The 13,659-nt window shown below is 41.4% G+C and overlaps 2 protein-coding genes across 7 annotated transcripts in view; one reads left to right on the top strand and one right to left on the bottom strand.

The window, feature by feature from the left end:
• SIK2 (salt inducible kinase 2) overlaps window positions 1-13,659 on the top strand; it is a 66,801-nt gene that overhangs the window by 37,684 nt on the left and 15,458 nt on the right. For all 5 annotated transcript variants that reach the window (XM_068916934.1, XM_068916936.1, XM_068916935.1 and 2 more), the window contains 3 exons: window positions 7,538-7,662; window positions 9,792-9,915; window positions 11,971-12,191. In XM_068916934.1, the coding sequence (XP_068773035.1) occupies window positions 7,538-7,662; window positions 9,792-9,915; window positions 11,971-12,191 (470 nt within the window). The remainder of the gene's footprint in view (window positions 1-7,537; window positions 7,663-9,791; window positions 9,916-11,970; window positions 12,192-13,659) is intronic.
• Window positions 7,590-13,659, bottom strand: part of ALG9 (ALG9 alpha-1,2-mannosyltransferase) — an 89,941-nt gene continuing 83,871 nt past the window's right edge. Inside the window, exons 18-19 of one of the 2 annotated variants that reach the window (XM_068916939.1) lie at window positions 11,008-11,126; window positions 7,590-8,934 (exon numbers count right to left, since the gene is read on the bottom strand). In XM_068916939.1, coding sequence (XP_068773040.1) covers window positions 8,882-8,934; window positions 11,008-11,126 — 172 coding nt within the window. In that variant the 3' untranslated portion in view covers window positions 7,590-8,881. The remainder of the gene's footprint in view (window positions 8,935-11,007; window positions 11,127-13,659) is intronic. The other variant, XR_011135929.1, reaches the window with a different exon arrangement.

The raw sequence follows: 13,659 nt of genomic DNA, 5'->3' as shown, positions 1-13,659 counted from the left end.
CTGATAAAACTTAATGCTCCGTGCCGTCACCGAACCATCAGATGAAAGCCAACTGCTGCTGTTCCACCGAGGCAAATGCTGTCTGGACAGCCATAGTTATGTAATTGTGGTGCTCAAATAGGGAGCAAAAGGCAACAGCCTTGCAAGGACCATGCCATTCACTTCTAAGCCCATCTTGCTCTTAGGCTATTTGGGTAATTATAAGTAAAACTATTATGTGTTATGACACTAAACCATGTAAAGATTATAGCAAAAAAGAAAATCCTAATTGCAGATTTATACTACAGCTTTTCCTTTACTGATCGGTCAGATTTAAAACACTCTAGACTTTGGCTGTTCAATTTTTTTTTTTTTTTTTTAACTTTCTTTCTGAAGTGGCTTCCTCGTGTTCATATTCGCTAAATACCTAGCTTTAAATCCAGTCTGGATGAGTAAAGTTTCCCTTTCTTAGGAATTGATATCTTGTGTATTTCCAAGCAAGTCATGCTTTCTGTAACTGTGATTACAAGTATACGTACATGTACTTGTGAATCTGATATGGAGACTTATGAGGGTGGCACCTGAGCAGGAGCTGCAGTTCTGAGTTAAAGATTGATATTTATCTGCAGTACTTAGAGGATGTTGAAAATCTGACAAATTCAAGATAAGTGAAGGGAGAGATCAGACTTAATGTCACCTACGCAGATGGCAAAATGCTTCTGAGAGAAGAAATTGCCTCATGTCTCGTGAAGCACTGTCAAGGTTGCCAAGCCAATGATGTGTGAAGAAAACTTTCCTCACAGTGAATAAAAAATTTCACAACAAAAGTCTATCTGTGATAGGAAAAAGGCAGGTGACATAGAGTGATTGGGGGATTTTTCCGTAGAAGGTTTCGTTACTTCCCCCTCTGTTACTCCAACTGACGTTGTAATTGTTTTGGAACAGAAGGTGTATGGAAAAGAAAAAACATAGCATGAGTTTTATATTCAGTGTTTCCTGTTTAGATTTGGAAACTGAGCTGACGTTGGCCATTTGCACCTCCAGAGGATGGTGACATGCCAGGATGCCATCACGTAACTGTTCATGCAACTGTCAGGCATTCTGTGTACTTGCAGAGCATGATGCTGTTGTGGATCTAGCAGGTGGTCTGACTTTCAAATAGTCTTTCTGGCGTTGCAGCCTTCTTACTGGTAGGCGCTGGGGCTCTTCTCTGCTTATGGGAGAGTCCCAAAATCCCACTGCTGTGAGACCGGCTATCTGATTTTCTGACATTAAGCCAATACGGTGTTGGCCAGCTAATACTGGCCACAATACAGACTTAAACTCTTGGGAGTTGCACCTACAACAGATACTTGCAGTAACATAAAATGATTTTCTCATACCACAAGTATGTTAATTACCTGGAACATAATATTGATTTGGAGATGTCGTGTTAAAAGGGTAAAATGAAGGTTAAATGTTTGTTTGCCTGTTAAATTTCCAGCCTGATTGTTAGCGATGCAAAAACGGGTGAGAGATGGTATCACGAGTCATCACCAAAATGATAACTCACAATTAGCAGCCAGCACACAGATGCATACATCTTAAACCCCTAAGGAGCTTTTTTGATTGTGGAGCTGGTTCAGTCAGTCACTGCTGCCAGCAGACTCGATCATTTGTACCTGAACTAGAGTTTATCTTTTAGAAAGACCTCAAATTTTTATTCAGATATTTAAAGTAATGAATCCACAAAATGCTACCGTGCAGCCCTAGAAGGTGGTTCTAAATCAAATAAGATAAATCATGAAATGTAAGAGTTTCAAAGTTATTTATGCCCTAGAGCCCCTATCCAAGGAATTCATTGAAGTCTCAAGGCCTCTGAACATGATCTTTTTGGCAGTAGATTCTCATGAATTGTTTCTTCCAACCTGAAGCCTTATGCTACAGCTCCTTGTTTGTCACTGGGATCACTTTAGCAGATTTGATGTCACGTCAGCCTTGCAGTTCGGGTCTTGGAGGGAGGATAACAGGGCTATCTAATGACCAACTAACTCAGCTTTCCTAAAACAAAGGTTTATTTGTTCGGAACAAAAGTGGAACAAAAATGTATCATAAAACTGCAAAGAACAAGCACCTGGGTTTTTCAGTCCTTCTGAAAAAGGAAGCACTCTTGTGTGCTAATCCTTGACAGAGGGAGGAAATGTGGGATTCTGATGATTAGGTTATGTGCATTGCTCTGATAATTAATAATTTTCATTTATTACTCCTCGTTGCCTTCAATTGCTGCAAGAAACATTTGTACCTGTTTAACTAGAAGCAGAATAACTGAAGAACACAGAGGCGTTGTATTCCTGTTACACAGGAGTGCCTAACTCTTCCATGAGTTTTTATAATTTATTATGGATATTAAGTATCAACAAAGAAAGAGGATTCGCCATAGCGTTTGCCCATTCCAATATCAAGGAATTATTTATTTTCTAATAAGAGCATCAAACCATTTGTATTCTGGTGTCACCAAAAAGATGCCGCAGTTATCCAGAGGAAGACACGTTTTTTACTGAATACCTGATTATCTGAGCAGACAAATAATAATGAAAGGCAGAGGATCCTGACCACACATAATATTTTATGAAGTAAAAAGATACTGTACAAACGTTCCTCTGACTTGGCTAGCGTTAGCTTGCTCTGTTGCCAGAGACAGTTTGGAAGACAGATCATTAGTGCGACCCCAAAGGCAGGGTGACAGTTTTAGAATTCAACTGAGAGGGTGAATTCAATATCTAAGAAGTAGGATGGAAAAACACGCAAAGATGAGGTCCATTCACTTACATTTTAGTCCTCTTTCCCAGTGAGAAAACCCTAGGATCTAAGAGGTGTCTGTTCCCGCTTTATGTGTATGCAAATAATGGGTACGGTTAGTTTGAGATAAGAAGTGAAAAGAATTAATTTTATGACTGTGGGTGACACTGTTTCTCATTAATAAATACACCTGCAGAACAGCTCCAAGGATTGACTACTTAAATGCAGATACTATTCGTAGGGCAATTAAGGACCTGAGCCTTTGCAGAATTTTTGTTGTAGAGGAATTGGCATGCCGAGTGTTTTCAGACTTTTAAAATGCAGATGTTGCCCTTATTGTTAGTGCTTTATAACGTCCTGGCAAACTCAATCCCACAGTTATTTTGAACTTTCCAGTAAAGGAGCAGGAATATTCTATTTTATGCCCTTTATCTGCTATGTATCGGAAGTGAGTGTCCCAAAATGACTCCTTGGTGCGGCTCATCTGCACACGAGAATTCCCGCAGCAAAGACCTCCTCATTGTGCAGTTAGCAGTTGTGCAGTTGTCAAATGTCTCTGGGGATGTATCCTGTGACGCTATGCTGAGGTAATTCAGGATTGTTTCCCAGACAGCTGAAGATCAGAGACTTCGTTCTCTGCGAGAGGAATTATGAGAATGGCTTGGGAGGGTTATAGGCACCAGAGCTCTTGTCGTTGCTACAGAGGTGGTGGATTTCACCTGGGGCGCACAAGGAGCCAGAGCAGTAACCTGCACGTCTCTCTGTGTAAGCAAGCCTGTGTTTTCAGAGTACTTCCAGATCCAAGTCAGAGGTTTTCCTGGGTGGATAGCTGCAGGATTAGTGCAAACCCAGGAGAAGTCTTTGACTGCCTGGTATAGAATGGTGCGTGGTGGGCTCAGCCCCTGGCCTAGTTTGTGTGTGGGATCTGGACAGATAAAGGGCATGCCTTTTGACTGCTTTGGGTTGGGCCCAGGAGCTTCACGCGTGTGGTCAAGGAGATGAAGGTAGCCCATTTTCCTGTGTTTTCAACATGAGTTTGCTGCTGCTGACAATGAGGCCGATATCTTTATCATCCCATAGACTATCCTAAACAAACTATCCTGCTTATTTTTAGGCTCGTTCTCTTAAGACAGCAAATTCAGAAATCCCTGTAATGTCTTTTGCACAGAATGGTTAGTTAGTTTAAAAGAAAAGGTAATTTCCAGTAAGTTGATGAGATACTGATGAAGTATGTGCAGGGTGTCAGACCATACAGCTACAACCAAGGAAAAAAGGCATAAGGCTAATGTTTATAAAAGGAAATGAGACTTAGCACTTCCCCTTATACCCTGATGTATTCAGGTCACTGGACTGAGATGTTCCCAGAGCACATGATGTATATTAGAGGTGACAGAAAGGTTATAGCAGAGGTACAGCATTGAATTTCAGGCTGTGGAAATGCCTAGGCAGAGGTTTTCAGCAGAGTGAGAAGTTTCTATTTGGTGTTTAGAGAACAGTCGGGCGCTTCAGTTATTCCTGGCCCTGGGCTGGGTCATCACTGACTTGTTACCTGAATTGGGGTTAGTCTTTTAACTTCTCTGCTCCACTGGCCTCACCTGTAAAATTGGTATGCTGTTTAACATACTAAAACCCCGATAAGAGAGACTAGTTCCATAACAAATGTTTTGAAATTCCTGAACAAAAAGAGCAATTATACACATTGCAAGATATTTTCAAAGATGAAGTTTCTGTGGAAGAACCCCACTGAGAACAGGTGTAAGTCAGGTCAGACATTTACATTGCTGTGTCTAGCTGTTCCTTCAAGATTGCCTCAAATGAGCTTTGGAAAGACACGGGATAAAACGAGACAGAATGACATGAATTGTGTGTGTATAACTGTGGCTGTTCTACAGTCACCAGCCGCTTACCGGAATCAAACGGATCATCATCGTAAGGTATGTAAAGAGGGCCAGTTTATAATACGAATGCCCTCTGGAACATTACTGTTGCACAAAATAGTGACTGTTTCTATTAACTTACAGCGTGTGTTACCCATTGTAGAGATTTCTGTACTGAGAGCTGGTTGGTTGCATAGTCTTGGCTCTCTCTTATTCCTAATTAGTGCATTTCATTAAAGCCAATTAAAAATATCCTGCTTATTTTAGTCGTACCGATTAACTAATAGAGAATCTATAATGCAGTGCAGTAAGGAAGCAGAGGTGTGTTTCTTGATGAAATCTTCACTCAACTTTTAGTTAAAAGAATCATTTATTAGAAACAGCCAAAAGGCCTGTGAGATCATGCTGTTTGTGCATGTGGCCCAGGTAGCTTTTGAACCTGTTGCTTGACTGTAACCAAATTTGACAGAATGCCAAAATCTCAAAGGGAAGAAACATTCCTGCAGGTTCATGTGTAGATGTTCAGGCACTGAATGGTAAGTCTTACTTGTGGAAGTGGTTGCAGAAGCAACTTTATACCTGCTAAGGAAAATCTTGAAAGGCAGGAGAACTGCTCTAAAGCCTCTTCAGTTTTGATGTTCCTGAAACTGCTACTTCTGTCGGTGCTCATTTTTGATGCATGTATCAGGAAGCAGTATATGAAATGAATTGCTGGAGCTCTTGTGCCATTTCGTGAGGAAAAAAATTAATTACCTTTTCTGTTGAACAAGTTGTATGTTTTAGTTTCCATTTTGCTCCTCTAAAGCAACTCCACGTTGACTTTCTTTATGCCTGTTCAGTTTTCCTGTTTAATATCTCTGTCCTCCTTTGATTCTGAGGTTCTCTAATATTTTATAGCTCACAACATATGAAGAGAGAGCCAAGCCTTTTCTTCTATGTAAAAGAGCCTATGCAAATAGACCTAAACAAAGTGGTACCAGCAGTGCCTGTACCACCATTTCTGCTAACCACAGTGTTTATCAGTGCTGCTATCTGCTGATCAGTGCCACATCGTATTAACATACCTCTGAGGTATTCAGTGGTTGATAGGACTAAATCAACAGCCTGATTACAGTATATCAACACTGCTGACTTTCACAGGATTCCTCGAGTCATGCCAGCATGCAGTATTACTTTGCAGGAGCCTGGCTGGCTACTAGGGTAAAGCATTATCCTTATAAAAATAAACCCAAAGCAACTTGTAGCCTTCTACTGTATAGCTTGCTCTAGTTAGGAGAAAGTGGCAGGGAAGAGCTAAATCATTATTAACACAGGGGTAGACCAGTGGTGAGCATAAACAGCTTTGTTGTTGTACAAAGAACATGGACTTGAGGGTCTTTGCATGTTACCTGCTAATGCTCCATTCTGTACTTCCTTCAGAGATACAGCTGAGCAGTTAGCAAATTGAAGCCAGTTTGCTGTAGTCTTGAAAGTCTTTCATCCAGAAATATTTGTCTTTGTCAGATCTTTCACCTTGAGAACGTCGTTTTTAAGCATTAACAGCATTTGTTTTCACAGAGAACGTGGAGAGTGGTCTGTAGCGTGAGTGGAAGAGGAGACTAAACAATACTGACCAGTAATACTGGAAGCAAGAGGGAGAAATGTTGGCTTCACTGAATTTAATGAGGAAACTCCCCTAGACTTTAGTGGAGCCAGGATTTTGATTCATTGTGTTTCCAAATACAGCGCTCCAGTGTCTTTTATTAAAAGACTGTAGAATAAGTAGGACTCTGTGTATTAATACTGCATAGTGTCATGGAAAGAGCGTATTTAGAATGGGTGTGTGAAACGGACATAGGAGGGACAATCAGGAGGCAGTAAGAGCAGGGACTGCTAAAGCAAACGAAATTTGAACTAAGCGAAGGGAGCGCGAGAGATGGCAGGATGTAAGAGGAACTGGAAGGTCCAGGCTGTGAAGAGCTCCGAAGACACTGATAAGGGTGGAGTGGGAGTTGAGAGAGCTACAGATTGGACACTGGGGGGTGGTACGCCCGCCCACTTGGCATTCTGCTTTTTGAAAATAATCAGCTTTAGTTCAGCCACTAAGCCAGGTTCCTCATTGCTAATGTTGTTTGCTGGGTTTTTTTTTTTCAGTAAAAGCTACACAGCCTGGGAGAGAAGCAACAGGGGAAGCTATACAAATTGCTTCAGTACTTTCTCTGACTTAATGTTCCCTATTCACCAGTGACTGCCACTTCACTTTTCACTATTGGATTATTACGAATTGGGACTAATACAGAAGTCTCTCGTTAAGCCATAAAGAACATTTTTAAAAAAAATGCTGAGTTGTAGAATAAGTGTTCAGTTGTAGACTGAAAGGGTTGCAGACAATCCCAGTAGCAGAGCTTCCTTCCTAGCAGAAGGCTGTGTTTTCCCATGCTTGTTGCTTTTGGCAAAGCTCCTTCCTCCCATCTCCACTGTCGATGCTTTTGTTGTCAATATTTGTTGTGTATTCAAGGCTAGAGAGCACCCAAAGAAAACTCAGGAAATCTCAGATCCAGTACTGAATCTCAGATATTTCTTGGCAAGTAAATAGCTCATATGTATGTCTGATCTCCGGTTTGCTGAATTCTAGGGATAAGTGTTCATAAACTTAGATTTAGCAAATTGGTAGAAGTTAACTGAAAACTCCTACGGGTTGTGAAGGTTTGCAGAGGGTTTTAATAATTATGCAGTTGTCATGAAAATAATAACGTAGGACATTCAGCATCCCAGTAACTACTTTTAGTGGGAGTACTGCTGAAAGACTTTGTGAGAGAGCCTTTGATGAACAAAGGTGAGCTTTCAGGCCCAATCCTTGCATATAATTAAGTTTGACGGGTAAGTGGATGTTTGAAGTGACTTTTTCCTTAATTTCTCAACAGATTTTGGCTTTGGAAATTTCTATAAAAGTGGCGAGCCTCTGACGACGTGGTGTGGAAGCCCACCTTATGCAGCCCCAGAAGTCTTTGAAGGACAGCAATACGAGGGACCCCAGCTGGATATCTGGGTATCGTTACTCCTTTTTTAACTGAATTTAAATCAGCTTTTAGGAATTTAAAACACAGTAATCACTTTTGAGTTTTCTTAAGCTGCAGACAAGCTGTTTCTATTTGACTTTATTTCTTGAAAGCATCATAAAATAACATAGAATGGGATTGAAGTTAACAATTAAGTGGCCATTCAATGTACGTTGTAGGAATACGTAAGCCCACCAGAGGAAAAACTGTAGCTCCTCAAATAGCTCTCCTGACTGAATGCATGAACTTTGCTGTTTCACTGCATTGGACATTTTCTGTGTTAAGTGGGAATTGAACTTGTAAGGCGTGTATGTTCTTGAGGAGCTTAAAGGGATTCTGAGCCACTGAAACATAAGAGAGAGAACTCACTGCTGTTCTCTCTGAGCTGAGAACAGTCACGCTGGTGCCACAAGCCTTTCTACTGCAGGCAGCTGCATGTTTTTGAATCCATGTGTGTATCTCCATGCATACTACTGCAATGGAAGAGCACAGAGAGAGCAACTAAATTCTCATGCAATGAAAAAGGGACTAAAATGAGCTGAACAGGTTCTCTGCACCCTTCATGAATTGTCAGAGACGGCTTTTCATTCCTCATATGTTTTTCTTTTAATTTTAGTGTTCTGGTACTTACAATGACAGATTCATATCCTGAAGTAACCAGAAGCAGAACACAATTTGGCAGTCTTTGCTCTGACGTCAGGTTTGCAGTGATAATATTGCATATATCATAACAACACAGGCGCTGATGTTTTGGTCAGAGCCTGTTCACCGGCATGGAAATTCATCTTTCAGCTGCTAATCTAATATAATCTAATTGTTTTAACAAAAACACTCCTTAGCTATTTATTGATATCTCTCGATATCAATATATCTATATATCTATATATAGGTCTCAATTTAAAAAAAAAAAAAAAAAGGCTACAACCTTTCTGAACCATCTGTAATTGCCAGATAATGCTGCAGTAGACCAGCTATACTCATTGTTTCTGGTAACACAGACACTGTTTGAATGGCAGAAGTGAATCTCAGAGCTTTGTTAAATATTTCTTTAAATATTTAAGATCCGAAATCATTAACATAATCTGCCTGCTCACAAAGAGAAGCACGAGTGTGCTTATATTTACGATGATAAAATTATCTCCTTCACTTACCTTCTCAAATGAGTTCAGGATTCTGTATTTCTTTTGCAACAGCTCATCACAGAGTAGGTCAGCTGAAAGAGCTAAGCTTGCAGGAGGAATGCAACAATCCACAGTTCAGCTCTTGTCGGGGGAAGGAAGGAAGGAAGGGACTTTTAAAAATATATATTCAGTCTTTAAAATCTTTATGTACTTAGCAAAATTCTAAGGTGAATGTGCAATGCTTACTTTTTTTCCCCTTGAGAAATCCAGTGCTGTGGCTAACTATGCCAACTCGTGGCATGAGGGTCTGGTGTAGTTATTTCATCTAGTGTGGCGCTATAATTTTTTTTGGCTATGCTGCAAGACTATTTCCACTTGCAGTGCCAATTAGCTTGCATACTTTCAAAAATGAGCCTGGCAGTTGGATGAGAGCTCTTGCCCAGATTGTCTCCTTTTGCTCATTTTACATAATCCCTCGTGCTCAGCACTGCACACAGCAGTGCAGAATCACTAATTGGAGTCTCCCTGAAGCCAACGCTGTTCATAAAGCTACCAGTGTACTTCCTCCCTAGGCTTCTGCAAATTGGTAAAAGGTTGCAATTTCTTACTTTGAGTAGCTGCTATTTGAGGTTTGTTTTTGCTTGAGGAAAGTTCAGGTTAATAAAGATTGTCTCTAATTCTCATCAGAAGTTGGGGCTCACTTTTCAGGTATCACTCAGTCACCTGTGCGGAGCTTCCTGCTAGCAGCCAGAGTCTCTAGCCTATTACACTTCAGCTTACCTGCTTATCAGCACAAGGTACTGCAAGTCTAGCCATCTTAGGTTAGCTGAGTGTTCTTAATGTTTAGGGATTTTCAGAAATGTAACTGCTTTTTCTGTATTTTTCCTGTTTCTGCAGAACAGAATTTTGGTTTTTTTCTGTGATAGGAGTTGGCTAGCCAAGCTCAGACAATTTTGCTTGTGACTTGAAAGACAAAATGAGCGTTCTCTTTCTTACAGAGCATGGGTGTAGTTCTTTATGTTTTGGTCTGTGGAGCATTACCTTTTGATGGACCAACGCTCCCCATACTGAGGCAACGAGTTCTGGAAGGAAGATTCAGAATCCCCTATTTTATGTCAGAAGGTAATAATGTGTCCTCCTTTATTTTTGGGGTGGTAAATCTTGAGTGAAGTCTAGAATAACCTCTTTTGCAAGACAGCAAAGAGTGGTGCATCTATTCACCAGACTTTGTTGTGGCAGACCATTTAATTTTGGTAAGAAACATAAAATTAGTTAGTGTAGGTGAGCCACGTGCCTTTGCAACCAGGCTGCCTCTGCTAGGCAAACCAGCCCATTTCTACCTCAAGAAACACATGTGCATCGCAGACAGCAGCGTGGCTGTGGCCAAGGGCAACGAGAGGTTCTAAACAGAAGCTGAAGAATCTCTTGTCCTACTGTGACTAAAAATATTGGGGTGCAACAGGGAGAGGTACGTTTGAGCAGCAGTTGATTTTCATTCTCCAATGCCATAAACATTTTAATCTGGAACGAAAATATGCTGAGAGCAGTATCACTGTCATACTTATGTTGTGGATCGGGTGTTTCCTGGTTTTTGACAGTGTCTGCTAAACAAAAGCAAAAAAGTGCGCAACGAATTCATGTGCCAGATTCTCATAGTCATATCTCTGGCACTCCCACACGCGACTGAGAGACTATCAGATCTCTCCCTCACTTAATTGCCCCATCTGTTGGGTTTCACTCTCCCTCGTGCCTGTTCAGACAAGAACAAATGGGGCCATTTTTGCACAGGGTTTTATGCTGTCCTTCAGCTTCCCTGTATTAAAGGGTCTCTAAACTTGGATTATTAGAACCAACCTTCCTGAATCAAATGCTTTTTCAGTAGACTACTTTCTATGCTTATTTTTAGATCTCTCAAATAATTTTTTTTTTCTGCCCTGTTGTTGAGGGTTCTGTGCTGCAAAACATTCTGGTCCTCCCCTTTTTCTTTCTGGTGGTATGTACTCCTGAACACCGCCTCTGGAAATAGCCACTGCAGTGTAGCTATAGCAGAGCTACTTAACTCAGCGCTTGGTTGCTTTTAGCAATGCAATTATGGTACCACAGAGTGGAGCTGAGCAACCCCTTAGCTTCCTGGGCACGTTTTGTATCCTCTGCTGAGCTGTGCGGTGTTTCTGTGACTGCGACGACATAGGTATCCAAGCTAGATCCAAGTACCTTTATGCAAGTTGCAATCATTGCTGTGACTGCGGTGTAGATCTGCTGTTTCACTTCCAGCTTCCCTCTGCCTCTTGCTGATCACATGGTGTTGCAGGGGCGTGGGGAAGGGTGTGTCTCTTAGCAAACCAGTGAAACCAAAGGAGATAAACAGGAATAAATAGCCAGAAATCTCTCTCTCAACTGTTTGTTATAACTACCTGAATGGACTGGTTCAGTACAACTGTACTGTAGCCACATCACGGTCAGCTAGAAATACAGGGCATATTGCTAAGCCCTCTTAAAGTAACTTGCGTTGACTTCCTCTCATATAAAAACTACACGTTCATCTCTTGCTCCCTCAGCTTCCAAAATCCAATGGAGATCTTCATTACCCTTTCCAACATATAGCGGTCAGAGAGCAGCAATGGCCAGGTGTGTTCAGAATCATTCTGGCAGCTAAAGCTACCGAGTGTGTCTTGGGTCTGGATTTGAAACATATAAGCCTGCAGTCTTAGCCGCTGGCTACTATTCACACCCCAAGGAGGCGTCATTTTTAATTGTGTTTTTTGTGACCACAGGGGTCCAACTGTTGGAGAAGGATGCTAATTACCCCCCACTTCAGAGAGGTGTTCTGAAGCTTCATTAGTTAATGTTGCCACTGTTCTTAGAACAGCTCAAGTGGCTTTAAAGAGGTATTAAGTATTACCTGTTACCCTTGTGGTGTGGCAGCTGTGTGGAAATAATGGCACTATTAACCATACCATATATTTAAAGAAGTTGATTTTTTTTCTCCTCCTAGTGTGACTTTTAGTCTTGTTTTGAAAGATTGTTTTAGCTTTCAGGAAATGTATTTAGCACCAAAATCAGGTAGAAGCAAGCCAGTTTCCTGTTGTTGTGCTCTGTATTGGTAGGTGTCAGGTGAACACATGCAAGTAGCACTAAGCAAGCAGGCTAGTAACTTACGTTATTTTTTCCCAACAGAATGTGAACACCTCATTAGAAGAATGTTGGTCCTAGACCCATCCAAAAGGTTAACTATTGCTCAGATTAAGGAGCACAAATGGATGCTTATAGAAGTTCCTGCACAGAGACTCATTCTTTATCCGCCAGGACAGGAGAATGAGCCTTCCATTGGAGAGTATAACGAGCAAGTTTTGCGGCTAATGCACAGCCTTGGAATAGACCAACAGAAAACTATTGAGGTAAAACAGATTTACACCAATATTTATTCCTGGGGGAGCTCACTTTCTTTTTTGTTTTATTATTGTGAGTTATTACGTGAGTTCCTTACAACATTCTTTATTTCAAGAGCTAGGAAAAGAAAAGCCGGTAGGCTATTTCACAAGGTCAGACCCTAGCAAGGGCAAACATTTCCAAGAAGCTATGCTGCTGCTTCCCATTTAGGCATTTTGTAGTTGTTCTGTCCTTTCCATGCCTCAGTCTGTGCCAGCAGACTGATCAGGAAGAGCAGCGACATCCCTCCCTCCAAGATATTTCCTAAAGATCATCTGTAGCAGGGGGAAGGTGTCTGTGTTATGCAAAGAGAAGGCAAGCATTGTGCAATATTCCCACAAGCAACTTTACCAGCGTGCCTTATTCTTTGCTGGACACACCCAGCTATTCCAGTCCAAGGCATCCCTTGCCCCTCAGAGTAAAAACGTGTCCATTAAAAAGGCAGCACCGTGAGGGAAATGACACTCCTCTCTCTGCGTCAAGAATACAAATTAGAAGCCATGGGAAAGAATAATGTTAAGGACGTATATCCCAGGGCCCTCAGGACTAGATTATTGGTCTTTTATTGTAATTAACTACTCACTTTCATTTAAACCCGTATACACTTCAAAATACGTTTCAGTTGCGTTTGACGAGAGGACACATAGAAACAGCGTGTACTACTTAAAAAGCGGTAGCCCTATAGTACTTTCTGTCAGGATGCTGATATTTGCTTCTGCTTACAAATGGTCATTTCTAGGGATTTGTTTGCTCGCTAAGTTGATTCTTCAGCAGAGAAGTAAACTCAAGGAGCCATATTGGCTTCTACACTATTCGACTCCCTGGAGGGGGATGGATAAATCGTTACTTGTCAAATGGAGAGAGAGGAGGGGAAGCAGAAGGGAAAGTAAATTCACTTTGAGCTTCTGAGAGGGTGGAATATGACATTCAAAAAGGCGCATAAGAGCAGTAAGCAATTGACTGTCTCCTCCTAATCCCAAATCGTGCTTCTTACCAAACGTAAATGCTAAAAGACTCCCTATGGAGTTAACACAATCATTTCCTTTAGAATGGTCGCTATTTTTAGCCATTGTGGAGGCTGCCGTTTGAATACTTCCTGCTAGAACAGGCTAGTGTCTCTGCTTTACAGGGGCTCAGTTCCCCGTTGCTTCTCGCGATTTGGAATAGCCTGTTTACTCAGGAGGTCCTGGGCCTCAGTCCCTTCTACAGGTTCAAATCTTTGCGGGCTCAGAATAGCATCTGAATGTTATGCGCGTTATGCGGCAGCCTGGAACATAGCAAGCTCCTGCCACTTACAAGGGCCGTGAAACCAAGGCTGATGCTTTCTTTGCCTGGCACTTCTGGTGTGAAACTTTCCGACTTCACGACGACGTTTGCCCGATTGCCTCTTAAATGTTTGTTTTTCTTCTAGAAAGCAGTTTTCCTTATCTCATAGTA

Source organism: Struthio camelus, chromosome 22 (assembly GCF_040807025.1).
Source record: "Struthio camelus isolate bStrCam1 chromosome 22, bStrCam1.hap1, whole genome shotgun sequence".
Classification (NCBI taxonomy): domain Eukaryota; kingdom Metazoa; phylum Chordata; class Aves; order Struthioniformes; family Struthionidae; genus Struthio; species Struthio camelus.
The sequence above is the reverse complement of the archived record's forward strand: the minus strand, read 5'-3'. Positions and strand labels throughout refer to the sequence as shown.